At 49.4% G+C, this 27,642-nt stretch overlaps 1 protein-coding gene across 1 annotated transcript in view; it reads right to left on the bottom strand.

Moving 5' to 3' along the window:
• Positions 1 to 58: 58 nt before the first annotated feature.
• The window catches only part of XYLB (xylulokinase), a 41,912-nt gene continuing 14,328 nt past the window's right edge, over positions 59 to 27,642 (bottom strand). Inside the window, exons 10-19 of the mRNA XM_036266606.1 lie at positions 26,478 to 26,559; positions 23,497 to 23,537; positions 22,840 to 22,955; positions 21,821 to 21,936; positions 21,086 to 21,159; positions 17,833 to 17,929; positions 9,125 to 9,183; positions 7,380 to 7,467; positions 4,695 to 4,789; positions 59 to 361 (exon numbers count right to left, since the gene is read on the bottom strand). Coding sequence (XP_036122499.1) covers positions 284 to 361; positions 4,695 to 4,789; positions 7,380 to 7,467; positions 9,125 to 9,183; positions 17,833 to 17,929; positions 21,086 to 21,159; positions 21,821 to 21,936; positions 22,840 to 22,955; positions 23,497 to 23,537; positions 26,478 to 26,559 — 846 coding nt within the window. The 3' untranslated portion in view covers positions 59 to 283. The remainder of the gene's footprint in view (positions 362 to 4,694; positions 4,790 to 7,379; positions 7,468 to 9,124; positions 9,184 to 17,832; positions 17,930 to 21,085; positions 21,160 to 21,820; positions 21,937 to 22,839; positions 22,956 to 23,496; positions 23,538 to 26,477; positions 26,560 to 27,642) is intronic.

Genomic DNA, 27,642 nt, shown 5'->3' with positions numbered 1-27,642 from the left:
TCCCTGGCTCAGTGTTATCCTGCCTCCTGAAATAAAAACAGGGAAAGAGATGCTTTCCTGCCCTGAGCATAAGGACACAGGAGCACACGTAGCCCATTTATGTCCAGGCAGAGGGTCTAAGGCAGATTTCCAGGTGGTCCCGGACAGGACTGGAGCACCTCAGGAGTCAGGTGGCAGGCACCCAGAACAGGGAAGAGGATCCCCGCTGTCCAGGGCCACATCTCCAAGTGGGGTCAGCGAGTCTGGGCAGGCAGGGCCAACGGGGTTCCTGGGGCTGCTGAACTCACTCCAGAAGCCTCCGGGGCTGGGACAGGATTCTTTGCTCAAGCTGCGCGTACCTTGGGAGGAGGGCAGCATAGACCTGGATGGGCAGAAAGAGTAGTTTAGAATGGGGAGCAGGAGGGGGCCTCTTCCACATCTTTGCAATTCACAAATAAAAATTTTACATCTCATTTACTTGCCATTTAATTTTTTTCCTGCGCAAAAGAAAGGAAGCGTCAACTCATGAAGAAAAAAATGCTACTACTGCTCAAACCTGTAGATTAGGTTCTTTAAAAAGGCAAATTATGACAAGAAGCCAATTTTAGTTATCAAATCTACACATACACACACAAAAAAATCTGGTGAAGAGACCTAGACGTGACTCTCATTGCACTGCTGGTGGAAGTCGCTGGTGCAACCCTTTTGGACACCAACTTGACTTTATACCAGTATTAAGGAGCTTGAAAATGCCCATAGCCTTTGACCCAGTGATTCTACTTCTGCAAAGCTCTCCTAGGGAAATAATCCTAAATGTAGGGTGCCAGGCCCACCAAAGGTCTTCTGAGGCACCAAGAACCACTCAGACGCCTAAGACTACCATAGGCCACATTGGCTCTCAAGAGGATACAGTGGAAAACACACCTGTCGGCGGTGGAAGCAGGTGCTTCTCTTCAGTGGGAGACCAAACAGTGGGCCATACAGCAGTCCGCACAAGGGCCCAGAAAAGGGTCTCGTTGCCTCCCTGCCTTCTCCCTTCCTTGACCCTGAGGTTATAGCTCAGGTGCAAGGAGATGAAATGCACCCTGAACAGGTGCAAGAACCCCCCTGGCTTTGAAACCTCATGTCCCACGTGGGTCTCTCTCACAACAACTCCCTAGGCAAGAGACATGCCAGTAGAAGTGACCGCACTCAGGAAAGCCTTAAGTATGACTTCCCAACAGGTATTTATGGTCTTCCCACTCCAGATGCAGTTTTCCAATTAAAGGCTATTTTTATATAAGCAATGTTGCCTAGTAACACTGTAGACATTCCATTTACAAAGGAAACAGAGCTAGAGAGTTAACGGAATAGGAAAAGATTTTGCTAACTCTTTACCCACGTAGAGTTGATAATAATACTTGACAAATTAGAAGCAACTGTTCTAAGACATGAAAAATGCTCAAGTAAATTATGGTTTGTTAGCCAAGGAGAATATTATGCAATCAATACAAATAACATGTATGTGCATAATGTAAATACTTAGAACAAGAAGCCACATAAATAGTTATGACAAGAAGCCACATAAACACTTATGTGGTGATATAGAATTTTTAAAGTGGGCTACAAAATTATATAGTGTGTTGCATAATAAACCCAAACAAAAAACCCTACAAGGAAAAAAGGAACACGAAGAAATACAACCCCACATTCTCACCCTCATTCATCCGTTGTTTCTTTAAGCTGACCTCTGTGTCTCTACAAGCCTTGTCTGAGACACGGCGTGCTCCCGGTGAGCGTACGCTGTCTTACGGACAAGCAACACTCAAGACCCAAGGACCCAGTTTCCTTGGGGCTCACAAGCACCACTTATTCCCACCGATTCCATTCCTTCTTAACTTGGCTTAATTCGCTCCAAAGTCAAGTACTTTAGTAACTGACCATGCAATAAGGACCTCCTCTTGGTGCAGTGAACACAGAAGTGAGGAGGCCTTAGTTTCCTCTCCAAGAAAGAAATTGCAACATTCACTGAGCCCAGAGAAAACAGTTACTGTTTAAATTTCCACCGGAGCACAGCACTGCTGGAGGTGCCATAGGGAAAACCACCCTGCTCTCGAGGAATCCAGTCAGCAAATAGGTCACTCATGCCAACAATCATAGTCTCGTCCTGCTAGCAACCTGGCGTTGAGAAGGATTCTGAGGTTACGCTTGGGTTTAGTGGTAGAGTCGCACGAGCTAATGGTGACGGGCCACGGGCAAGCCAGGGACAGCAGTGGTGCACACGCTGGGCATCTGCTACCTGTAACGAAGCAGGTGCAGCTTTCCCCACCTACCTGCTTCCTTGCTGGCCTCCTTCTAGAGAGGATGAAAGAGCCAAATCCTGCCCCAGCCTTGCTTACAACCAAGGCTGACCATATGACCAAATGGTAGTCTGCTGGGGGAGTTGAGGGAAACAGACCAGTATGTCTTAAGCAGTGTGTGAGGAGAGACTCTGCCCGATGAATGCAGCTGTCGGGGGCCGCGATGTCTGGAGCAGCTGCAGACATCCTGCGACCATCTGGAACACGTCTAGAGCTGCAGGATCCAACACAGTAGCCACAAGCCATATGTGCCTCTGAGCACTTGAGATGTAACTAGCGCTCTAAGTACACAGCAGATTTCAAAAGCTCCAGACAAGAAAGAAGCAAAATATCACATTAGCACTTTTTCTTAATGATTACATGTTGAAATGACAATATTTGGGACATATTGGATTAAACAAAATATTATTAAAAGTTGTCATTTATGCCCAGCCGGTGTGGCTCAGTGGTTGAGTGTCGACCCATGCACCAAGAGGTCACCAGTTGGATTCCCGGTCAGGGCACGTGCCCAGGTTGTAGGTCTGAGCCTCAGTGAGGGGCATGCAGGAGGCGGCCAATCGATGTTCCCTCTCATCTATGTTTCTCTCTCTCTCCCTTCCTCTCTCTAAAATCAATAAAGAAAAAAAAGTTATCATTTTTTTTTTTTAACCTTTTATTAAAAAACATGAGACTACTAGTGCCCTAGTAGTTTGGGCACTACGGTTCAGCGGTTAGAGCACTGGCCCATGGACGAATGAGTCGTGGGTTCAATTCTGGTAAAGGGCACGTACCTCAGCTGTGGTTTGTCCCCAGCCCTGTTGAACCACTGAGCCAACTCTGGCAAGGACCTTCAGACTTCCTGTTATATAATACAGCCACCAGAGTCAAGGATGCTCTTTAAGCCTCACAACTGGCAGGTTGAAAGTTGGCAGGACAGATGTTGTCCCCACTTCACTGATGAAGAAACAGAGGTTCAGAGATGAAGAGTGCTGCTCATGGTAAGGCCAGGCAGTGAGAGAGGCGGAATAATTTAGAACCCATAAGCCCTTTGTGTCAATGTAGAATCTTTCTATTGCACTGAGCTGTCTTTTAAACAGAAGGACACACACAGGAAATAGTAAAATCGTGGGTACACCTGTGTGTGAGCTTCTGCTTCCAAGATATGCTGGGAACAATTCTCTGTGGTGTTTCTATATGTCTGGTGACAGCTTTTGTTCCCCAGTATCCTTCCAAAGATGTTCACATAGCAGCCTTGAAAGACAGAGAATGTTGCCCTCTGGGAAACATTTTTTGCTGACCACAATAATAAAGACGTGTCTCCTTTGGGGGGTCAATGTTGCGCAGTTTGCTTGCTGGTCCTTTATAAGGTTGGAGGTTTCTACACTCGGAGTCCCTCTGTGGTGACAGACAAAGTGCACAGCATCTATCTGGGCCTACTCCACATCACCCAGGGCACACCAGGGCCAAGGAAAACTGAGACAAGTGTGGAGCTCATGCTCCTGGTGGACCACTGGGAATAATAAAGCTCTCTGTCTGCGCCACCCCTGCTCCTGGGCTGCAAGAACCTTCTGCACACAGGACAGCGGTGCCAGGCTGCGTGGCTACCACCCAGACTGCCCTTCAGGAAAGGAGAACTTCTCCCACGCTCAGCCGACAGCCCCCTTTGGAGACTGCTTCAGCATAGAGTTGCCTTACCTTGTCCGGGGATGGCCTGCAGCCTTCATGCAATGACTGACGGATCTGGGTATAAAGGTGGCCCTTGTGCCCTAGCTGGGTAAAACTCTAAAGGGTCACCCCAGCTTCAGAAGTTCCTGTAGGGTGGCTACAGGCTCCACCAGGACTGCCTGCAGCTCGCCTCCTCTCTCTGCCCAGCCCTGCCTCCTCCTTTTCCCTTCCACAGACTAGATCTCAAGAGCACCCCCTCATGAAATCAACATCGTAGAGTCTGCTTTTCTGGGAACCTACCCCGTAACCACGGTGGCTGCCGCCAGGGATTTCCTGGCCTGGGGGACTGCAGTGTCCTGGAGCCAGATTTCGGATCCGCGCACTAGAAACCCAGCATGCCTAGTGCTTAAGTGACAGTCTTTCAGTGGCCTCTGCACCTGGTGAAATGGAAGGGCCTGCCCCCAGGCACACGGAGCAGTGAAGCTGTGCCCAGCGATCTGCCTGAGCCCTGGGGCTATAAGATCAGCAGCACCTGTGAATCTCAGGTGACAACCTGGCTTCTTTTGCTCTGGTTCCTTGACAATTAAAAAAAAATAAGTAGCATTTCCCCTTTCATTGAGCACATCAACTTTAATGTGAGTGACAAAGAAAAACTTACCTTTTGGGGAAAAAAAAGAACCCAGCTGGTTTTCACAGTGCAAATGCTACAAGCAAATTCAGATGGTTTCTCACCTGAGAAGCTCCTGGGCTTGGGGTGGCCGCTAATCTGGGACTTGGGGCTAACTTCACCACCTCTGAGAAGGGCACGCCTGTCTCAGCCGCGAGGCCTAGAGGGAAAGCTCATTTCGCGTTAGTGTATGTAGCAAATCAGGACATTAACCGGAAATAGCATTTTATCTCTGGGGTGATAACATGTTCTAAAATAGGATTATGGTGATGGTTGCACAACTCAGTAAATTTCCTAAAAATCACTGAATCGCACACTTAGAATTGAGTGATTCTTATGTCATACGATCATGCCTCAATAAAACCATTAAAAAAGAGAGAAAAGAAAAATCTCAAGTGCAGACTTCTTCGGCAGGGCCTCGTTTGTCTTGCTGACTGATAGCACCTGTCACAGAGCCTGTGGCTGAGTCCAGGCATCTAACAGAAGGGGAGGGCCGCCTGCCTCTCCTCCCTCACATTCTGTCTCTCCCATCGTCTCCCCATCACTCACTCCATTCAAGCTACCCCAGGGGGCTTTCAGTTCCTCCTGTCTCAAGGCCTTTTCACTGGATGGAATGTTTTTCTGTTTCTCTTCTCCTCGGATAAGCTGCAGCTAAGAACATCACCGGCTCGGGAGGCTCCCTAATCCTCCACCCTTAAGCACCGCCTGCCTCCCTCAGTTTCTGGCCACAGGTTTGGTGACGGTCTCTGCCTTGTTCTGTGAAGCCAGGGACGGGGTCTCCACTAGATCCCCGGGGCCTCACACACTGCCTGCATACAGGAGGCACTCAATCCTCATCAAGCAAATGAGTGACATGGTTGGAAAAGATGGAAGGCTGCTGCAGGTGGACAAGAAACAGGGAAGGATTTCTAGGCGATTTAAGGCCTAGTATCAGACTGACAGGGAAACACAGCACCAGGAGGGAAGGGGGCCACGGAAGAGGTGAGCCCAGTTCCTTATCCTGGTGCCGGAGTGCTCCCAGCTCAAAGTTGTGTGGATGAACAAACAGGATGAATAGTGAGGTGGCCAGTGGTGAGACTAATCAAAAGATCTGGTTCCCTTTCCCCTCAGTCACAGGCTGGCTGCATGTGGAATTCATCCCAAGCCCAGCTGGGGAGAACAGGTCTCTAAATACAGGGGCTGAGATGCCTCGGGGTGGGAACTGGTGTGCTAGAGCTCAGCTCGGGCTCGGGCTCTGGGGGCAGAGTAGCGCAGTACTCAGGTGACCTCTGGCAACTGAAGCAGCACAGGAAGGGAAATGGAAAAGAAATGCAGTGCAGTGAAGCAGAAGTCCCTCCCTACAGAGGAGTCGTTTCCCTGCTTTGGCAGAAGGAGGAGTAGGAAGTGGATCCCACACTTCCCATGGGTAACACTGAAGGCTGGAAGGTTTTGCAAGTGTTTACCACGTTCTGAAGGAAAGTATTCTGAACTTGGAGTCCTCTGCCCAGCCAAGGTCACATTCTTTGGGAGGACAAAACAAAGCTCTTGCTGGGCATGTGAGGCCCCAGAAAATTATCGCCTACTGAAATCCCTCTTAAAAACATGTTTAGATTGTATATCGCAACAAAACCAGCATGGACTTGAAGGAGAAAGAAACTGCAGTGTTAAAAAATAAAAAGAAAGAAAAACTCATAGGTAAGTGCAAGTAAAACTCAATATGATGTAAATTTTAACTAAAAACGTAACAATCTGGAAATAAATTGCCCAATGATCACGCTCTAGGAGGTGGCGTGAAGTGTCGATGGATGGGGTGTGGACGGAGGGGAATAAAAAGAGGTAAATTATTAAGAGAAGGATATGGTCCCAAATTAATTCTCAATGTTGGTACAAAATATATGTTTTAAAAGGTGTATTTAAAAAAGTAAATGTGAAGAACGGAACCTCTAGAGCAGTGGTTTTCAGCCTTCCTAACGCCGCGACCCTTTAATACAGTTCCTCATGTTGTGGTGACCCCCAACCATAAAATTATTTTTGTTGCTACTTCATAACTGTAATTTTGCTACTGTTATGTCTTAGGTGACCCCTGTGAAAGGGTCATTCGACCCCCAAAGGGGTCGCGACCCACAGGTTAGAACCGCTGCTCTAGAGGTTAAAGACAAAGCCCTTAAGTTACACGGGCAGCAGGAAGACGAGCCTGAGCAGGCCAAAGGCAGAGAAAACTGACCAAATAGAAGGAAAAACACCCTCGTGGCCACAGGCGGCTCGGGCCAGAACTTTCCTAAGTGGGGAGATTCCTTTACTACCAGGAGTTCCAGCAAGGCCTTCAGGAGAGCAAAGGGGCCTGTGGCGCTGTCCAGGGTCCTGAAGTGCTTGGCTCTGAAGCCTTCACCCTTGTCTCAACCTCTTGCTCTTGTTGAAAAGGTGGCTCTGGACTTCATCCACCTCTCCTGCCTACTAGCTGTCCACATCCAAGCCTGTGTGTCCTCAGCATGCCCCATGTCCTTCCCCAATGTCCCTGTGCTGAGTGTGACTCTGACCAGGCCTCACTCAGTTGGGACTCTGCCTCTCTTTCCCCATTTTAAGTAGCGAATAAATGAACAGAAAATTGAGGTTGGTTCTTGCCTGTTGGGAGGGAGAAGAGTGAAGCTACAGCCCACAAGACTCCAATGTCCCTAAGGTCTGGGTACATCCCAATCTTCCCTTTCCACCCTCCTCAGCCCAGCCAGTGCCCAACCTCTTCCAGAGGCGTCTTTCCCCATCCATCAACCCACCGTGGAAAGCTCGGTAAGCAGAGCCCACGCAAGCTGAGTTGGCGGTGTCTATGACGTATACGGGGGCACCAAACACATCCGCAAGCACCTGGGAAGGACAGAGGTTCTTACTGTGTGAGCCGTTCCTCAGAGGGAACAGGGACACATCTTCCACTCTCTTTCCTCATACGTCTTCTGATGCCTCCCCTGCCACCTCTATTATCTTAAAGAAAGTATACTTGGCTGTGTGCCCTGGTGACAAAAGGGCCAGGATGACCTGCAGGAAGTCTCTAGTGGAGGACCAAAGTTCTCCAGGTTGTCCCTGCACTGTTTAGCCATTTTATCAAACACAAAGAGGAAGAATTAGGAAGTATGCTTAGCAAATGGTCAAGTGGAGACAGCTGGGTATTAGACTAATATTAACAAGCCCAAACCCAATTAACAATGGCATATTTTATAGAGATAAAGATAAAGTTTTCCATTTAGGCCCCCAAAATAAATTGCATACATTTAGAATGGAGAACATGTGCTAAGAGGAGCTCACCTGGAAAAGAGTTGGGCATCTTAGAGGACCAGAGATATTGTAATAGATGCCAATGATGCCCCATCTGGATTCCCTGACTGGACCACTGTGCATCCTTCCCCAGATGCTATGAGTATTGGCTGCTAATGGCTCACAGCTGCCCCTCCTTAAAAGAACTACTCTCGCCCTGGCCGGTTTGGCTCAGCGGTCAGAACATCGGCCTGCGGTCCAGAGAGACTCGGGTTCGGTTCCCGCTAAGGGCGCGTACCTCGGTTGCAGTTTGTCCCCGGCCCTGGTGGGTCGTGCGGGTGGCAGCCACTCGATGTGTTCCTTTCACGTCGATGTTTCTCTCTCTCTCTGTTCCTCTCTCTCCCTCCCACTCTACCTGAACAAAAAAATGGAAAAATGTCCTCGGGTGAGGATAAAACAAAACAAAACAAAACAAAACAAAACAAAAAAAGAACTACTCTCAACTAAACAGAGGCTGCCTCTCATAGGAGGTTATTTTCACCTCTCCCTGGGTGGCCAATTGGCCCCTCACCCTAAGGTGGAAACATGTCTAGTTGAGTTCATGTTCCAGATCTCCTCACAGGATGAAGCCGAAGCCGACTCCAGCCAAAACCACATCCTTGCTTGCCCTTCCCCTGCCCTGCCTGCAGCTCTCATCCCCCTTCTCCCTGGAGAACCCTCTCAACACATCACTTATAGAAAATGCCCATTTCAGACTCTACTTCTAGAAAATCTTACCTAAGACGGATATACAAGTCAAGAGTTGATGTAGTTATTCGAACAGCCAGGGCAGCCTCAGGCTACATCCCAAAATACTCGGTGTCCAATAAGACCCTGACAGCCCCAAGGTATAACAGCCTGATTGTCAGATTTGCAGGTTGATTCCAATTTTAGTCATGTATTTCTAGCATAATGGAGAATGAGAAAGACAATGACCAAGTCTGGCAACTGTATTACAAGAGGAATGGGTGAGAAATCAGAGATCTTTACATTGGAAGGCAGAAAGTTTTAGGAAGGCAAGAACGCTGGCTTGTGATGTTAGGTTTGACTCTGGGGGCCAGCGCTGACATCAGAGAGTGGATTTCACCTGAGTCTAAGACAACCTGCTCACAGTGTGAGCTGGAAGGCAGACCTGGCTTCCTGGGAGAGAGGCAGTGGGAACAGAGGCAGTCCTACCGCTGAGTGTCTGGCTCTCAGAAGTAACAGACATGGAAGAGGTCCTACCAGCACTTACTTGTAATATGTCTCTGTTGTGAGATGCCCCTCCAGTAGCCAAAATCTTTGTCTTGGGCACTGCAAGAAAAAAGAAGAGAAAGAACGGCTGTGACAATTCTCAAGGCAGAAAATGCTGTTTCTCAGAGTTCTTCAGCCACAAAGGGCCTGTGTTGGCTCACTGCTTCTTGCTTATCACAGAAGGTGGGGGAGACCCAAAGCTGGTTTTGTCCCTGCAGGCTTGTCATACATAATTTGTTTGTGAGGCTGCTACCCCACCCACCTCTTACTGTCTTCATTTTTTAAAAATTATTAATAAGCAAAATCTCTCAACAAAACAGGAATAGAAGGGACCTTAATTAAATGGATGAAGGCCACATATCCAAAATTTACAACACACTTTATTCTTAACAGAAACATTTAGAAGCATTCTCTTTAGGGCTGGTGTACCTGTCAGACCCCCAAAATGGCCTCCAGATGACTCCTGCCTCCTGACAGTCACACTTCATGCAATCCCCTCTCATACTATAGGACTGGCCCATGTGGCCAATAAAGTGCTGTGTAAATGCCGGAGTGTGGATCCCAAGACTAGGGACAGAGGACACTGAGGCGTCCGTCTTGCTGTTGTAGATCACCCTCTCCTGGATCGCTCTCTTTGAGGGCAGCCACCTGCCATGTCTTGAAGACACTCAAGCTATAGAGAGGTCTACATGGAGAGAATCTGAGGTCTCCTGCCAAGAGCCACCTTGGAAGCAGGTCCTGCAGCCTTAGTCAAGCCTTCAGATGACCACAGCCCCAGATGACATCCTGATCTCAACCTCAGGAGAGACCTCAGTCAGAACCACTAAGCTACGCTAACGGTAAATTCTTGACCCATGGAAACTGTGTAAGATAATAAAGCTGCTAAGTTTTGAGATGATTTGTTATACAGCAATAGATAACTAATACTAAAAACAAAACAAGGTTCATACTATCCAATATACTGTTACACAGTACTAGCTATTCTAGGCTATGCTGTAAGAAAAACAAAACATATAAAGAATGAAAAACAGATAAAACTACCAGTATCTACAGGTAATAGGCTATCTAGAAAAATTAAAAATAGGCAAACTATTAAAAGTTTAATAAGGCTGCCAAATACAAAATCAATTTATAATAATCAATGGCATTTCTAGTAATAATTAGCTAGCAAATGGTATAGAAAGTAAATTATCATTCACAATGGTAACCAGAAATGTAATGTAGCCAGGAAATAGCTTAGCAAAGAATTCAAAGGTCTCTGAGAACAAAATTGAAACTGTTATTATAGCACAAAAAAGATCAGCCCTGGCTGGTGTGGCTCGATTGGTTGAGTGTTGTCCCACGCACCAAAAGGTGACCAGTTTGATTCCTGGTCGGGCACATACCCAGGGTTCGATCCCTGGTTGGGGTATGTACGGGAGGCAACCAATCGATATTTCTCTCTCACATCCATGTTTCTCTCTCTAAAGTCAATAAAAACATATTTTACAAAGAATATAAAAATAAACTTTAGCCCTGGCCGGTTTGGCTCAGCGGTTAGAGCGTCCGCCTGCGGTCCAGAGAGACCCGGGTTCGGTTCCCGCTAAGGGCATGTACCTCGGTTGCAGTTTTTCCCCGGCCCTGGTTGGTCGTGCGGGTGGCAGCCACTCGATGTGTCCCTTTCACGTCGATGTTTCCCTCTCTCTCTCTTCCTCTCTCTCCCTCCCACTCTGTCTGTACAAAAAATGGAAAAATGTCCTCGGGTGAGGATAAAAAATAAAAAATAATAAAAAATAATAAAATAAACTTTATTTATTTCTTCTTCAAGGTTTTCTGGCTTTAATTCTTTTCCCTCCATACCATGCATCCTCCTAGTCATAGCAGGTACTCCATCTGCTGTGATAGCTGCTATTTTCTCTGGATTTAGATCAAACAACCTCAGAACATCCATCAGGGCCATTTTTACATCTGTTCTTCTTTGATGCCAACCCCAAAGACTCCCCATCAGGTACAGTCTGCAAGTTGTTGGACTGACAAGTGCTAGTAACCTTGGAATGTCACCCAGACACCTGCTTTCATCCTGAAGGAGGCTAATGAATGTTGCTGCAACCAACTTGGTCTTGAAATAATTTTTCTTTGGATCACCTTTCACAGTTAAAATAGTTTGCTTTCTTATAGTTCACCTTCTTCCTGCCGAGTCAGAGTGGCAGAGAGGATCGAGCCCGAGGACAAGAAAGTCCAGAGCATGAAACTATGATACCTGCTCTTAACACTGCATACCTTGCAACCATCTGGGCAACCAAAATAACTTTTAAAATATTCCATGGTCTTGTTGGGTTTGAATTAACATTTTAAAAGTGTCAGCTTTTTTCAAATTAATTTATAAATTCAGTGCAACCTAAACAAACACCCCAATTGAACTTTTTAAAGGAATTGAACCAGCCCTGGCCGGTTTGGCTCAGCAGTTGGAGAGTCGGCCTGCGGTACAGAGAGACCCGGGTTCGGTTCCTGCTAAGGGCACGTACCTCGGTTGCAGTTTGTCCCCTGCCCTGGTTGGTCGTGCGGGTGGCAGCCACTCGATGTGTCCCTTCACATCGATGTTTCTCTCTCTCTCTCTTCCTCTCTCCCCCTCCCGCTCTATCTGAACAAAAAATGGAAAAATGTCCTCGGGTGAGGATAATAAAAAATAATAATAATAAAGGAATTGAACCAATTTATTGTAAAATATTTATGGAAAAATAAAGACCCAAGGCAATATTGAAAAAGAAGAGCAAGGAGAAGCAAACTGCTATATGAGATCTCTAGGCATTGTGAGGGGCGGAACTGTGTCCCTGAAAATTCACGTTGGAGTCCTAACCCACAGTATTGCAGAATGTGACTAGGAGATAAACATAGATTCCTCTTTAAAGAGGTAATTAACTTAAAATGAGGTCATTAGGCTTGGCTCTAACCCAATAGGGCTGGTGTTAAAAAGTAAATTAGGACACACACAGGGACAAGCAGGTACACACAGGGATGCTGTCGAACCCGCCCAGCCTGCGGTGCTTCGTTACACAGCCCTAACGAACAAATGCAGGCACACTACAAAGCCGTAACGATACAGTCTGTCCAAGAACAGACCAATAAACCAACGGAGTGGAAAGGGGTACCGTGAGAGACCATGTGTATATACAGCAACTTCTTAAATGATAAAGAGGGAACTACAAGTAATAGGGGGAAATAGGACTGGGTCACCACGTGGAAAAAAATTAAAACGGGTCCCAATTTACACCATTCACAAAGGTGGACTCCAGATGAATCAGCCTAAATGTGGAAGTTACCCTGACGGTGGAAAATGTGAAAATGTTTCTGTGAAGCTGGAATAGGGGGATACCTCTTAATATCTCAAAAGCATAAAATCAGTGGATTAAATTTACTCAAATCCTGTTCATTTGTTGACACCAAAAAGAAAAAAAAAAAAAGCATAAAATCAGTGGATTAAATTTACTCAAAATCCTGTTCATTTGTTGACACCATAAATAAGGTTAATGGACAAATGACAGAGGATGCCTGCAACACCAAAAACTGACAAGGATCTAATATTTGAGGTGTACAATAAATTCCTGCAAATCAATAAAAAAGGTAGGAAATTCAATATGGGGAAAAAAGGAAAGGATATAAATAGCCAATTCACACACACACACACAAACTAACATTACAAAGAACTGTGCAAACCATTATTAATGAAAGAAACACACATGAAGCCAACAAAGAGATACCAGTGTACACCCACCAGATTCACAGAAAACTCCGAGGGTAATGGTGAGTATTGGTGGGCATGCGAACACCCTCATGCACTGCTGCTGAGCAAATGAGTGACTTCAGAATTTCAAGAGTCTCAGCCTCATTTCTCCACCTGTTACATGAGCAGCAGCAGCATTTGACCTCAAGCTAAAGAACATCCGTGCCGCAGAAGCGAGCTTCTGCCTGGGGAGGGACTGCGAGACCAGCGGACCTGGAGTAACTGACCCGCCATGGCAGACACAGATGTGGAAGGCAGCTCCACCCATCAGAGGAACAGGCCAGATTCACCTTCCAACCAGAATAAAATCTTGCCAATTTTGGCATTTGGTGAGACTTTGTAGCTCAAAATTGTATATGGTGCTCAGGGGCTTCAAGTGAAATCTGCCTGCTGTCACCCCATCTACTTACGCAGCCTCTCGGGCAGGCCCCTGACAGGCAGGTGGGGAGCAGGCCCCTGCATAAAGAGGAAACCCAGGCTTGCTGGCTACACTATGAGACCCAGTTACCCACTCTGGACTATGAACCCACAGCCAAGATCGTTGAGAGAGACCAACAGCATGAAAGAGAAGGGTCAGTGTAAACAAACAGAATAGTTCAGGAGAAAAAGAACTCTGGGAACAAAAGAGTGAATTTGAAAAAATTCTAAAAGTTATCCTCAGGTGTATCTGAAGGGGTAGAGAACCCATAAAACCACAATTATGAAAAAGAACCAGGACACAAGAAAAAGTTCTAGAAATTAAAAACCAATGTATGATTATATTAAAAAATGTAAATGGAAAGGCTAAACAGTAGAATACACACGGAAAGATCTGATTCAATAACCTGAAACGTACAATCTGGGAACTTCCCTGCAACTTAAAGTGATAAACAAAGAGAATAAAGTTAGGAGACATGGAAATCATTCTCCATTTAGAACATGTATTCTGCAGAGATTTGGGGAAGACCCCAAATCTGGAAGTGGATTAGGCACTGAAAATAGGTGGTTTACCAAGACAGATGAGATACTTGCTCTCAGACAGCTCACACTCTCGTTGGGGAGTGATAGACAGCAAACAAACAGATAAATGAACGAAACAGATGGTGATGGTGACAAGTTCTGATGCAACAGAGCAGAGGGAAATCAGGACCAGAGGACCGACATCTGGTTCAGGGTTTCTCAACCCTGGCACTGCTGACAGTTGAGGCTAGATGATTTCTTGTGGAGGGTTTTCCTATACATTGTGGATGTTGAACAGCAACCCTGGCCTCTACCCACAAGATGCCAGCAGCCCTCCCAAGTAATGACAACAAAACTATTTCCAGATACTGTCAAATACCCTGTGGGGAGCAAAACTGCCCCTGTTGAAAACCACAGTCTAATATAAATTCTAATAAAAATAACAGAAAAATGAAGAAGAAATGATGCAATAAATGTCCCCAATCTACAGAAAGTCAGGTGCATTCTGAGTGCTCAGCACAGTGAATGAATACGGCCTATGCTTAGACACTGACAATCTTCAGAATTCTAAGGGGATAGAGAAAATTGTAGAAGATTCTATTGAGAAAAGAAAAACAAAAAAAAGAAAACTATCCAGACAGGCATCAGGCTTCTGACTTGGCAGCACTAAAAGTCAGAACACAATAGAACGCTATTTCCAAAGTTCTGAAATAATATGACTTTTTGACTCAGAAGTCCACATATTATGAAAGTATCCTTGAAGGGTAAAGGCAAATCTTTCCATGCAGTCAGAGACCAATCCTGCACACGCCCCCTCCTCTACATAAAAGAATCAGGATGTCCTGAAACAAAGATGAAATACAAATCCAAACAAGGTAAGATGTGTGACATAATAAGCAGCAGTGATCAAAGAAACCAGCCAAGAGTACACTTGAAGGAATTACTGATGTATACTGCTCACAAATCAGTAACATTCTGGAGCCAGAAAACACAAGGCAGAGAAAGGACAGGAGAGGAAAAACGTCTTCTCCTAGTGGGAATATAATTACTACATAGTATATAAATTCTAACTGTTGATCAAAAACCACACATTTCAGGATCTGTGTTTAAAATGCAAGGGTAGTTACTAGGAAAAGAAGTAGAGCATTTCGGCTCAGGTACCAGCCATGGAAAAGCCTTCAGGGGCCAGGAGGACAGGGTAACTGCGTTCACTGGGCTAGTGTATAGCAAGGCCCCTGAGTGAGCAGGCCCCACCTAAAGGTATTTGATTTTAAAAGTTAAACATCAGGTTAGCCAAACATGACCAGTTCTAGAAACAGAATCTGTACTCAGGTTGTCAGTTTACTACCAATGCCTGTCAAAAGGAAGAGAGGATATAAAGAAAAGTCAGCCACAGACATTAACAAGGTTGTTCATAGCAACACTGTTCATAATACTGCGCAGGAAAGAGCTCATGTATGTTACAGAAGAATGGATAAGTAAATCGTAGTATAATCATGTGCTGGACCACTATACTGCCATGAGAGTTAACAGTTCACCTGGATGCATTCATAAACATAACACTGAGTTACAGAAGCAAGTCACATAAGAACACATACAGCTGGCAAGACAGGTTTGATTTTGCATCTGAGCTCGCTAAGAGGATAAGTAACTTGATGCTGTTTTGCAGAGGAAATGCTCTGGAGGCTGGGAATGACGACGTGGTCACATTGCCCCTCCTGAGCCCAGGAGGACCTCTCTGCCCTCACTGCCTCGCCCTGCACACTGGGCTGTTGGGGACAGCCTCCAGCCCCCAAACTGCCCCCTCCTGGCAGCTAGAGAACCCTTCATGCCAGGCCCTCCTTGCCCTGCTCACCTGATCTCATTTCTCAGTTCTTTTTACAGCGTGCGTGGAAGGATGGAGAGGAAAGGGTAAGTTTACAATGGTCATTCATTTACAAGCACGCGTGGCTTAACAAGGAGATCTGTTCTGAGAAATGCAATGTTAGGCGATTTCGTTATATAAACAACATAGCGTGTATCTACACCAACCTGGATGTCTAGCCTGCTACACACCTAAGCTGTATGGTATGGCCAACTACCCTTGGCTACAAATCTGTTGTAGAGCATGTTACTCACAGCATAATGTGAGCAACAGTAACAACGGTAAGTATACACGCATCTAAACAGCTCAACAGAGACAGGCACTGTACTTTCGCAACATAGGCAGCACAGGTGTTTACTCCAGCATCACCGCGAACAGGTGAGGAATGGGCTGTGCTACGTTACGATGGCTACGGCGTCACTAGGAATTGTTCAGTTCCACTTTAACCTTATGGGACCACTCTCCTACATGTGGTCTGTCGTGGACCGAAATGGCATTATACGGCACATGACTGTATTATAACATTTTTATTGCCCACACACACATCCTGAAAAATCTACATATACATCATAAGCTGACAGCCTGACAGATTGCACACATGAAACACCCACCCATCCCAGGAAGGGGACATCACCAGCACCCCAGAGGCCCTCTCAAGACCCCACTCCTGAAAGGTGACTGTTAACCATCCCGACTTCCAACCACAGCAGACAGTTTTGTTTGTTTCTGAATCTGACGTGCACGGAATACTGCCACATGCACTTGAAGTCTGGCTTCTTTTGCTCAGAGTTCCATTTGTGAGGTCCATCAATGCTGCTGCACGCGGCTGAGGTTGGTTCATTTTCCTTTCTGCGTACTGTCACGTTGCACGAATACCCACAATGCACTTACCCCCCTGCTATCGATGGGCGCTGGGTTGCTTCCCGTGCGGGGCTATCGAGCACAGAGCTGTGATGAATAGTCTCCTGTGCGCCTTGGAGAACACGTGTGCACACTTCCAATACACCCGCACCAAGAGGCGTGCATGCAGCTTAGCGGGTGCTGCCTAACAGGTTTTCAAAAGGTTTTCCTACTGCTTTTTATATCCTTTTTCTTGGTGGGTTCAAAAACATAACATAACCCAGGCTGGTTTGGCTCAGCGGTTAGGGCATCGACCCGCGGACCAAAGAGTCTCAGGTTCGACTGCGGTCAAGGTTGTGGCTCAGTCCCCAGCCCTGCTTGGGGTCGTGCGGCAGGCAACCAATTGATGTGTCTCTCTTGCATCGATGTTTCTCTCTCTCTCACACTCTATCTAAAGATGAATGGAAAAATATCCTTGGCTGAGGATTTAAAATAAATGAATGAATGAATGAATGGATGAATGAATGAGTGAAACAACATACACTACACAGAATTAGATTACCCACAGAAGTACCATGAGAAAACCATCAAGCAAAGAAGCTTCGGGGGTTTTCTACCCTCTCTAGTGACAACAGCTGCTGCCCAGAGGGACAAAAACATCTTAGAAACCAGGTGTCCGTGCAGAACCCCCAACATACCGACGCCATCAGTACGGGGAACTCACTCACTGCCTAAAGCTGCCCATTCCACAGCTCGAGTGCGTGGAAATCCCCCCACCCCGTGTGCCTCCCCCAGCCCTGGTTCTGCCACTCCACTCCAGACCCCTCAGTTTGGACAGTGGTCTACACCCCCATTCTGCCCTATCCAAACGGAAATGCCCAGCACCGTGCCCCCTGTCCCCCGGAAGATGAGGTCTGGCCAGGCTACACAGAGGTCAGGGTCCAGTCATGGCCCAGCCCAGACCTTTCCCACCGGCGCTGCCCAAGTCCTCAGGATCCAGAGTTTGAGACATTCAGGCTTCAGGTTGGAGCTCAGGGTTACAGAAGGATCCCCAAGTCCCGCAGCTCCTGGCCAGGAGATCGGCCACTGAAGGCAGAGTGGAGAAGCAGGACAACCTTCTCCTAGTGGACGCCTGCCTGCACGTGCCAGTCGGCTCCTCTCCTGCAGGAGGCCCCTGCCACGCAGCCGTAACAGACAGCATCCCACCAGGCCCTGCCTGAACACCGAAAAGGATCTCAAGCACCTCAGTCTGAGCGGGGACCCTGCACCCCCGCCCCAGAACACAGCCCACCGGCAGCTCACTTACTGACTTGATAGCCCAGGCCCTCGGCATGAATCCTCTTGGCCATGAACTGTCCTTCGATCAGTGCCCGGATCTCCACATCCCTGGGGAATGCTGAGACCTGTCCCGGGGGAAAGAGCAGAGTGAAGAACTCCCACTGTCCATTCGTGTGTGTGTTACATTTTCTCTATTTTTTCTTTTTAATCTCCACCTGAGGATAGTTTTCCCTTGATTTTCAGATAAAGTGGGAGGGAGGAAGGTGAGGGAGAGAGAGAGCAAGAGAGAGAAACATTGATGTGAGAGAGACATATCAGTTGGTTGCCTCCTGCACAACCCTGACCAGGGTTGGGGATCAAACCTGCAACCTAGGCACATGCCCTTGACTGGAATCGAACCTGAGACTCTTTGATCTGTGGGCCAGTGCTCTAACCGCTGAGCCAAACTGGCCAGGGCAAGTGTGTATCGTTTTAAACAGTAACACTCAGGTTCAGAACTCATGATTCAGGCCTTCAGTGGAGCTGATGCACAGCTGGGCTCCCGAACCACTAACTGCCCCCCCCCACCCACACACACACACACTCACAGCCTCACGTGAGTATCAGTGAGTCAGCACCAGAGAGCTCAGGCCACCAAGGGTTCAAGTTCTGTCTGTGCAATTCAACTCTGTAACCTTGAGTGAGTTAGAGACCTTGCTGAGCCTCATCTTCTTTCTTAACAAAAGTGAGTTCACAGTGGTGCCTGTGTGATAGGACTGTTCTAATGATCCAGGTAGACAGCAGAGCCTGGTCTACGCAGCTGACAGGCACCAAGTGAGAGCCGGAGCTTATACACTGACCCCTGGCCTCTGGGGCATCCTCAGGCTAATGCTGGTGGGTGCCACCCAGCCAGGCCCATTTCTCTAGTCCCGAGACCAGTGATGGATGCTCCCGCTCTCCCCTCAGGAACCCCAACCTGACACACCTTTGAGTGCCACCAACTCTCCCTGCCTGGACGTCTGCCCACCTCAAGGCCACCTGGTCACCCCATGGAGGAGGGCAACCCCCCAGTGCACCCCCTGCTCTTTCCCATGGCACTGTGTTCTTTCCCCTCCTAACCACGTCACACACCATACATGTGTGTTTGCTCACTTGTTTACTGTCCATCTCCGCCCTGGACAATGGACACCGTGCAGTGGGGACCATGGATACCTCATTGTCCTCTGTGTCCCCAAAGCCTGGCACCAATCATATAGCTGTGGATTGAATGAATGAGGAAAACTACCTTCTCCTTGACAAAACCTAGACAGATTTACACAAAAAAGAACGGGCAGATCTTTTCTCTAGGAACGACAGAAACCAAGCTGACCCATCAGAAGAGGGAGATGAACCCCACACTTCACAAAAACCTTTCCACCCACGATCTGACACATAACGCCACCATCGGCCACATGCTCCAGCACCAGCTTCGGACAGAGCCACTGACTGAAGCCCTCAGACGTTTACTCGGGTCAGAGACAGCGCTCAGGTCCAATCCACAGTGTGGGGATGGCTTGTGACTGTCCCACAGAAAAGTCCATCCAAAGCAGCAAGTAAGGACTGATCTCTCCTGGGAAAGGCCTCATGGTGGAGGGGAACAGAAAACAGTGGCTTCGGGCCTGGAGAGCAGGTTTGAGCCCTCCGCCCCCTCGGCCCTCGTGACCTACGTGTTAGTTTCTCTGGGTCACCATCTCTCCTGGAAAGGAGCTGACAATACCTATCTCACACAGTTGCTTTGAGAGGTTGAGGAAGGTAACGAGAACCACCAAGACAGTGTCTGAGTGCTCAGACCCGCCTCCCAGCGGCTCTTTCAATGGGAAGGAGGTTCGTGATCTTGAGATCTGTGACTTCTTGGCAGGTGTAACAGGCTCTGTGACACTCAGTGATTCTCAGGATGAGCACAGCAGCTCAGCAAGACCCCTCAGGAGTTCTGCACTCCTCTCTGACAGAAAGGATGGCGTCTGCCTTAGATCCTGCAGACTCCCCAGCACCAAGCATGTTTTGGGGCCTGGCCGGTGTGGCTCAGTGGTTGAGCATGGACCCATGCACCAAGAGATCACTGGTTCGATTCCCGGTCAGGACACAAGCCCAGGTTGTGGGCCCGATCCCGTGTGGGGTATGCAGGAGGCAGCCAGTCGATGTTCTCTTGCATCAATGCTTCTATCTCTCTCTCCCTCTCCCTTCCTCTCTTTCTAAAATCAACACAGAAAAAAAAATCCTTAAAAAATAAGTTTTTGGCTCAGTGGGTGTGGCTCAATGAACTGAGCATCATCCCAGGGACTGAGAGGTCCTGGTTCAATTCCTGGTCAGGGCACATGCCCGGGTGGAAGGCTCAGTCCCCAGTAGGGGGCATGCAGGAGGCAGACCACTGATGTTTCTCTCTTTTTTTTAAAACTTTTTTTCCTTTATTGATTTGAGAGAGAGAGGAAGTGAGAGGGAGAGAGAGACAGAAACATAGATGACAGAAAACATCGACTGGCAGCCTCCTGCATGCCCCCCACTGGGGATCGGACCCACAACCTGGGCATGTGTCCTGACTAGGAATTGAACTGGTGACCTCCTGGTGCATGGGTTGACGCTCAACCCCTGAGCCACACCAGCCAGACTAATGTTTCTCTCTTACACTGATGTTTCTATCTCTCTAAAAAATAAAAAAATATATATATTTTTAAATGTTTTTGTTTTTTTAAATTGATTTTAGAGAGAGGGAGGGAGGAAGGGGGGAGAGAGAGAGAGAGGGAGAGAGAGAGAGAGAGAGAAACCTCGATTTGTTGTTCCACTTATTTCTGTATTCCCTGGTTGATTCTTGTCTATGCCCTGACCAGGGTTTGAACTTGCAGCCTTGGCATATAGGAACAATGTCCTAACCAACTGAGCTACCCAGCCAGGGCCTCAAAAATGTTTGTTTTCTTGCCCTGGCCAGTATTTCTCAGTGGTTAAAGCACTGGCCTACGGACCAAGGGGGTCTCGGGTTTGATTCCCAGTCAAGGGCACATACCTGGCCCCAGTCAGGGTCGTGTGGGAGGCAGCCGGTCGATGTGTCTCTCTCACATTGATGTTTCTCTCTCTCTCTCCCTCCTTCCCTTCCACTCTTTCTAAAAATCAATGGAAAAATATCCTGGGGTGAGGATTAACAACAAAAAATGTTTGTTTTTTCAATGGGTGAGTGAATAATTGAAGCCCCTAAAAATAGCATAATCTGATAGGCGACTGTTAAATTTAATACTCAGAAACGGAGCAATCAGTACCAGTAACACACATACCTCACGGTTTTCCGCATTGAACCTATGCCGCCCGATCATCTCTGGGGTGATCTCCTTTACGTCAAAATAAAAACCTGAAGCAGGTCAGGAAGAGATTAGCTGTGAGTAGTCAACAACAAAATGTGGGTTTCTCAAGACTTAGAAAAGGCAGGGTGCAATGACCCCACATCCCTGTCCCGGGGCCCCTCATCCACAGGATGGCATCTGTGAATGCCCCCAGGTCCTTCTCTCCGGACAGAGGGCAATGGGAAGGACGAGGCTAGGTTCCTGAGCCAGATCTTCCTACGCTCACCTGGCGGCCGGGCTCTAACTACCTGCACAGGTTTGACCAAGGGAAGCACGTCCCCTCCCTGCTCAGAGGCCTGTTCCAGACACTGGGCATGTCCCTAAGAGCACCTGGTGTCTGCAGCAGAAGGTATGCACCGGGGAGAGCTGGCACTGTGGCTGCCACTTCTGATGCTGTCACCGGGGCCTTCGACGGGCCAGACGATGCAGCTACGGCCTGATCTTCCCCTCAGAGCATGGAGAAGCCGCCAGCAGCAGCCTCCAGCCCAACTCGCTCAGAACACGAGGTCTCACACCAGCTGTCAGGCCCATGGACAGAATGCAGACGGACGGCGTTCTCCTCGGCTTCTCCCCGGACCTCCTCTTCCCCACTCAAGGGGCATCAGGCCCCTGCCCCTCCCACAGGCAGCTGCCGCCCTTCGGGGGCCTGGGCATCACGGGGCAGCCTACCCAAGTTCCCGCCGTTCCCCATCTGCGTGGACCGCAGCGCCTTGGAGAACTCGCTCCAAGAACAGGAAGCCGACTCGTCGCGGATCTTCTCTCTCATCAGAGAGCCGTTTTTAAAGCTGCAGAAGTGCACACAACCGGGAAAGGGTCAGTGCTTGCTGACCAGACCCACGTGTTGCCAAGTGGAGGGGACGGGTCAGGTTGGACCACAGCCCCCAGCCACCGCATGGCAGGGACCTGAAGTTCCCCCTCAGGCACCAGCCCAACTCACCTTCTGGGAACACACTGCCTTGGGCTGTTTACGGAGGAGGCTGCGCCCCTGGACAACGGGGAGGGGCTGGCTAGACTTACTAGGCCTCCATTCTCCAGAGGTTTCCAGGGCTTAGAGCTCAGCCCCCCCCTCCCCCCGCCCCAGTAGCTCTCAGCAAGTCTCCCAAGGCCTGTCTGTAAGAATGCCAGGAGGCAGGATGTCCTTACTACCGTTTGTCAAAGATTACCTTTGTCATAACAATATAAAGTAAAAGTAAATGCCTTTTTTAAAAATCTTCACCTGAGGATATTTTTCCATTTATCTTCAAATAGAGTGGGAGGGAGAGAGAGAGAGAGACATTGACATGAGAGGGACACGTCGATTGGTTGCCTCTCGCACGACCCCCACCAGGGTCGAGGATGGAATCACAACTGAGGTACGTGCCGGAAATCGAATCCGCAACTCTGGTCTGTGCGCTGATGCTCCAACCGCTGAGCCAAACCGGCCAGGGCTTATTCTCATTTTATGAACAAAGTGAGGCTCAGACATGCTATGGCATCTGCCCGGGCCAACAGGATGTGGGTGTCAGGGCTGGAGTTTGAACCTGGGTTTGGGAGACTCCAGGTCCTGGGTTCCTCTCCACCCAGCTGTGTCTGCAGACCTGAGGAGTCCCGGGGCCCTCAGCTGTCCACAAGAGGCTGCTCAGCGGGACAACCTGGGGTGCTCCAGATGGGGGCAGACCTGCCCACAGCTGTCTTCCCACCCAACCTACCACAGAAGGGCCATGTAGTGCTGGGGGTCGACTGGGCTGCAGAAGATGTGGCCCTCCAGGGCGGGCGTGGGCTCCCGAAGCCAGAGAAACAGGGTGTCGCTGGTGCCCAGGCTGACCTGGGGAGAGACGGGCACAGGTGAGGCACCACCTGATCCCCTCGCTTCGCTCCCGATGTTGCAGACCTCAGATGAAACACCACCTCTGGGGAGAAACCTCTCTTGACCCTCCTACACCAGATGAGTCCAAGGTCAGCTCCCCAGATACAGGCTGTCATGGATCCTATGGGCAGACTTTCTAGAACTTCCCACAACTGAGTCTAACTAATGGTGTGGGTGATGACTGGCTGCCCAAGTGACTGTCCCACTAAACCCAGGGAGCATGGGTGATGTCTTCCTTACTCATCTGGGGAGCGGAGTCCTCTCTCGGGCCCAATGTCTGAACCTTCTGCCACCGTGCCCACAAGACTGGTCACTGTCAAGGCAGGCAGAGGACCCAGCAAAGGCAAATGACCTTCTAAGAGAAAAATGGGGCAGGTCCTGGGGCCTGGGACTCCCTATCCCCCCCCCCCCCAGCTACCTTTTGGGACCAGCAGACCCTCTGATAGACAGCAAAGATGACCCCCGGGGCAGAAAGAGTGGATGTGAGACGTCACCTTACCGCAATGTCACCTTCCTCCAGCCTCATGCCTGCCAGTGATGCTGACAATGGGGGAGGGGCCTCTGGTTAGTACACGGGAGCCTCGGAGCAAACAATGGACCCCCAGATGGGCGCACAGCCCCCCCCCACCCGAACCCATATGCTAAGGGGAGCTGAGGGCTCGGGAGGTCTCCAAAGGAGGTCCCGGGGTCAGGGGGTGGAGGCTCTGTGGTCAGAGCCTTGGATTTGGGCTGGGACCTCTTCCCTAAAGTAGTCAGGCACCCCCAGGAGTGCAGAGAACTGAGGGGCCAGGTCAAGACACGAGGACACACAGACAAAGGCGAGCAGGAGTGGGGGCTGTCCCCGCCCCAGCAGTCTGGAAAGGTTAAGTGGCCCACACAGCCATCTGGATCTGCCCTGTTCACCGGCAGCTGAGGGAAGGCCTGTCGCGTGGTGAACGTCGGGGAATGAATGGAAGGAGTGTGGAAACGGGCACACTCGAGCGTTGCTGGGAGGTGCGACCGGCCGTGTGTCAGAGCCTTGGGTCCAGGAACCCACTCTGAGAACCCACCCCGAAGGGACAAGTCACCACACAGGGTGCGCATCTGGACATCTGCCCTGGAAGCCGCGTCCGCCCCATCGCAGGGGACTGGCTCAATAAATGCTGGGACAGCTGAACCCTGGACAAGCTCAAAATGCTGGACAAAACTGCCCAGCTCTGGCCAGTTTGGCTCAGCGGTTAGAGCGTCAGCTTGTGGTACAGAGAGACCCGGGTTCGGTTCCCGCTAAGGGCACGTATCTGGGTTGCAGTTTGTCCCCGGCCCTGGTTGGTCGTGCGGGTGGCAGCCACTCGATGTGTCCCTTCATGTCGATGTTTCTCTCTCTCTTCCTCTCTCTCCCTCCCGCTCTAGCTGAACAAAAAATGGAAAAATGTCCTCGGGTGAGGATAAAAAATAAAAACAAACAAACAAACAAACAGAACTGCCCAGGTTGGTGGGACATAAAAAGAAGGCTGGAAGGATAGCAGTCACTTTTACTGTGGGACCTCAGTGGTGGGGGGTCTGGACTACTTTAGGAAGAGGTCCTAGCCCAATTTTAACTGGTTATCTCTGGGTTATGGCTGATTTTTACATCCATTGGTTTGTCAGTATTTAAACATTTTTTCTGTAATGAAGAGGTATCCCATGTGAACTGCCCAGCTGGTGTGGCTCAGTGGTTGAGCGTCAACCCAGGCACCAAGAGGTCGCTGGTTCGATCCCCAGTCAGGGCACATGCCCAGGTTGTGGACCCAATCCCCAGTGTGGGGCATGCAGGGGGCAGCCAATCAGTGCTCTCTCTCATTGACATTTCTATCTCTCCCTCTCCCTTCCTCTCTAAAATCAAAGTAAAAACAACAACAAAAGCAAAAAGAAAAAAACAACAAAAGCATAAACCTTTGTCAGTCTGTTTGCTTGTTAATGTTATTTTCAGGATTGTGCAATTAATGTATTATTTAAGGCAACAACAAACTGAAGGTCAGACCCAGGGAGGGCCCAGCTGAGGGTTGGTTACCTGCCTGGTAGCTCCAACAGTCAGCCTGGTACCAAGGTCCAAGAAAAAGGACCGAAAGCTACTGTGTCGTCACTCTAGCTCAAAGGGCCCAGCTCACACCCAGGGAGTAGAAGCAGGCCCAGTAATCTCCCTGACATTCTTCAGTTGCTAGAGTAGGTATAAGAACGAATACATGTTCCTAATGAGACTCAATGAAGTTATTTTCATTCTGAAAGGAAAACAAAGTGTGTGGATGAGGAGTAAGTCCCACCTAAAGATTAATTGACAGGGTAGGGACTCAAAACCATGTCCTAGAGGAAGGGTTAGGGAATTGAGATGTTTTGCTTGCAAGAGAAAGGGCGGGTCAAGGAGCGGTGGGCGGGACTGTCCCTCCTCAGTCACTGGTCAGTTTTCCTGGGGTGGGCAGGACTGTCCCCCTCAGTCACTGGTCAGTTTTCCTGGGGTGGGCGGGACTGTCCCCCTCAGTCACTGGTCAGTTTTCCTGGGGTGGGTGGGACTGTCCCCCCTCAGTCACTGGTCAGTGTTCCTGGGGTGGGCGGGACTGTCCCTCCTCAGTCACTGGTCAGTTTTCCTGGGGTGGGCGGGACTGTCCCTCCTCAGTCACTGGTCAGTGTTCTCTGGGGTGGGCAGGACTGTCCCTCCTCAGTCACTGGTCAGTGTTCCTGGGGTGGGCAGGACTGTCCCCCTCAGTCACTGGTCAGTTTTCCTGGGGTGGGTGGGACTGTCCCCCCTCAGTCACTGGTCAGTGTTCCTGGGGTGGGCGGGACTGTCCCTCCTCAGTCACTGGTCAGTTTTCCTGGGGTGGGCGGGACTGTCCCTCCTCAGTCACTGGTCAGTGTTCTCTGGGGTGGGCAGGACTGTCCCCCTCAGTCACGTGGGCAGGACTGTCCCCCTCAGTCACTGGGGGTGGGCAGGACTGTCCCCCTCAGTCACTGGTCAGTGTTCTCTGGGGTGGGCAGGACTGTCCCCCTCAGTCACTCACTGGTCAGTGTTCTCTGGGGTGGGCGGGACTGTCCTCCTCAGTCACTGGTCAGTTTTCCTGGGGTGGGCAGGACTGTCCCCCTCAGTAACTGGTCAGTTTTCCTGGGGTGGGCGGGACTGTCCCCCCTCAGTCACTGGTCAGTGTTCCTGGGGTGGGCAGGACTGTCCCCCTCAGTCACTGGTCAGTGTTCCTGGGGTGGGCAGGACTGTCCCCCTCAGTCACTGGTCAGTTTTCCTGGGGTGGGCAGGAAGCACTGAGTGGCTCCAGAGGACAGGCAGGGCCAAGGTGGGGCAGGTACAAGGAGTCTGATCTCAGGAATGGAGCCTACAGCCAGGGAGGGAGGGCTCCTACCCCCAGGGAGGGAGGGCTCCTACCCCAGAAGGGCTTCACTGAGAGGCCAGGCCGGACACTCGTGTCCAGCATGGACCAAGTAGGCTACCTGGAGAGCGCTACCCGCCCAGGGACTCACCTGGGTTGTCCCCAGTGAAGGCCATCACTTTGCATCCTGGAGGAAATCCATAGCGCCGGACGTAGTAGGAGGAAATGGCTCCCTGAGGAGGAAGAGCCAGCACACTCTGCTGAGGCAAAGCTCACCTTCTCAGCTCAGCCACCCGCCCTCGGCCACAGGGCTGCCAGGGCCCCGGTCACGGGGCCCAGAGTCACATCCTGTGGCCAACCAGCGCTGTCCCTCCCGTCCACAAAAAGACGAGGTGGCAAGGGCAGGTCTGGAATCACAGTGTGAGGTCATCCCACCGCCTCGAAGACCACTTCATTTTGAGACTCAAGGCTGCAGAGCAAACCAGTCCGCAGCAGGTACTTGACATGCAAGCTCCAGATTCTTGATCTAACATTAAAATTAAACATATAACCGAGGACACTAGTAAGCAAACTCATGGGAGTAGATAAATCCTTACACACGTACTCTATCAGCCAGCAATTGGATTAAGATTAACTGGCCAGCCCTGGCCAGCTAGCTCAGTTGGTTAGAGCACTGTCCCAATAGGTCAAGGTTGCAGGTTCGATCCCCGGTCAGGGCACATACAAGAATAAACCAATAAATGCATAAATAGGTGGAACAACAAATCGATGTTTCACTCTCTCCAAAATTAATTTTGAAAAATAAATAAATAAATAACTGGCCCTGGCCGGTTTGGCTCGGCAGTTGGGGCGTCAGCCCGCAGACCAATGAGGTGCAGGTTCGATTCCAGTCAAGGGCATGTACCTCGGTTTTGGTTTGTTCCCAGCCCTGGTTGGGGTCGTGCAGGAGGCAACCAATCAATGTGTCCCTTTCACGTCGATGTTTCTTTCTCTTCCTCTCTCTCCCTCCCACTCTATCTGAACAAAAATGAGGGAAAAAATGTCCTCGGGTGAGGATATAAAAATAAAAATAACTGGACACACAACTGCAGAGGTCAAGGTTCTAAAGAAAATAAACCCAAAAAGGCAGTGCTGGGGAGGGGACTCCCCCAGAAACCATGGCCCTCAGGCCCCTCCACGTGCTGCTGTGGGACCCAAGGGCAGGGATACCCTCTGGAATCGAGACAGATGTCATCTCTAAAAAAGCATGCTTATGAAAAGAAACCATTTTTTCCCCTTTCCCTGATTTTATCTTAGTTCTGAAAGTTTAAAACAAA

This window comes from Molossus molossus, unplaced genomic scaffold (genome assembly GCF_014108415.1).
Source record: "Molossus molossus isolate mMolMol1 unplaced genomic scaffold, mMolMol1.p scaffold_m16_p_18, whole genome shotgun sequence".
Lineage (NCBI taxonomy): Eukaryota > Metazoa > Chordata > Mammalia > Chiroptera > Molossidae > Molossus > Molossus molossus.
Note: the sequence above shows the minus strand (reverse complement) of the source record. Positions and strands in the feature narration are given on the sequence as shown.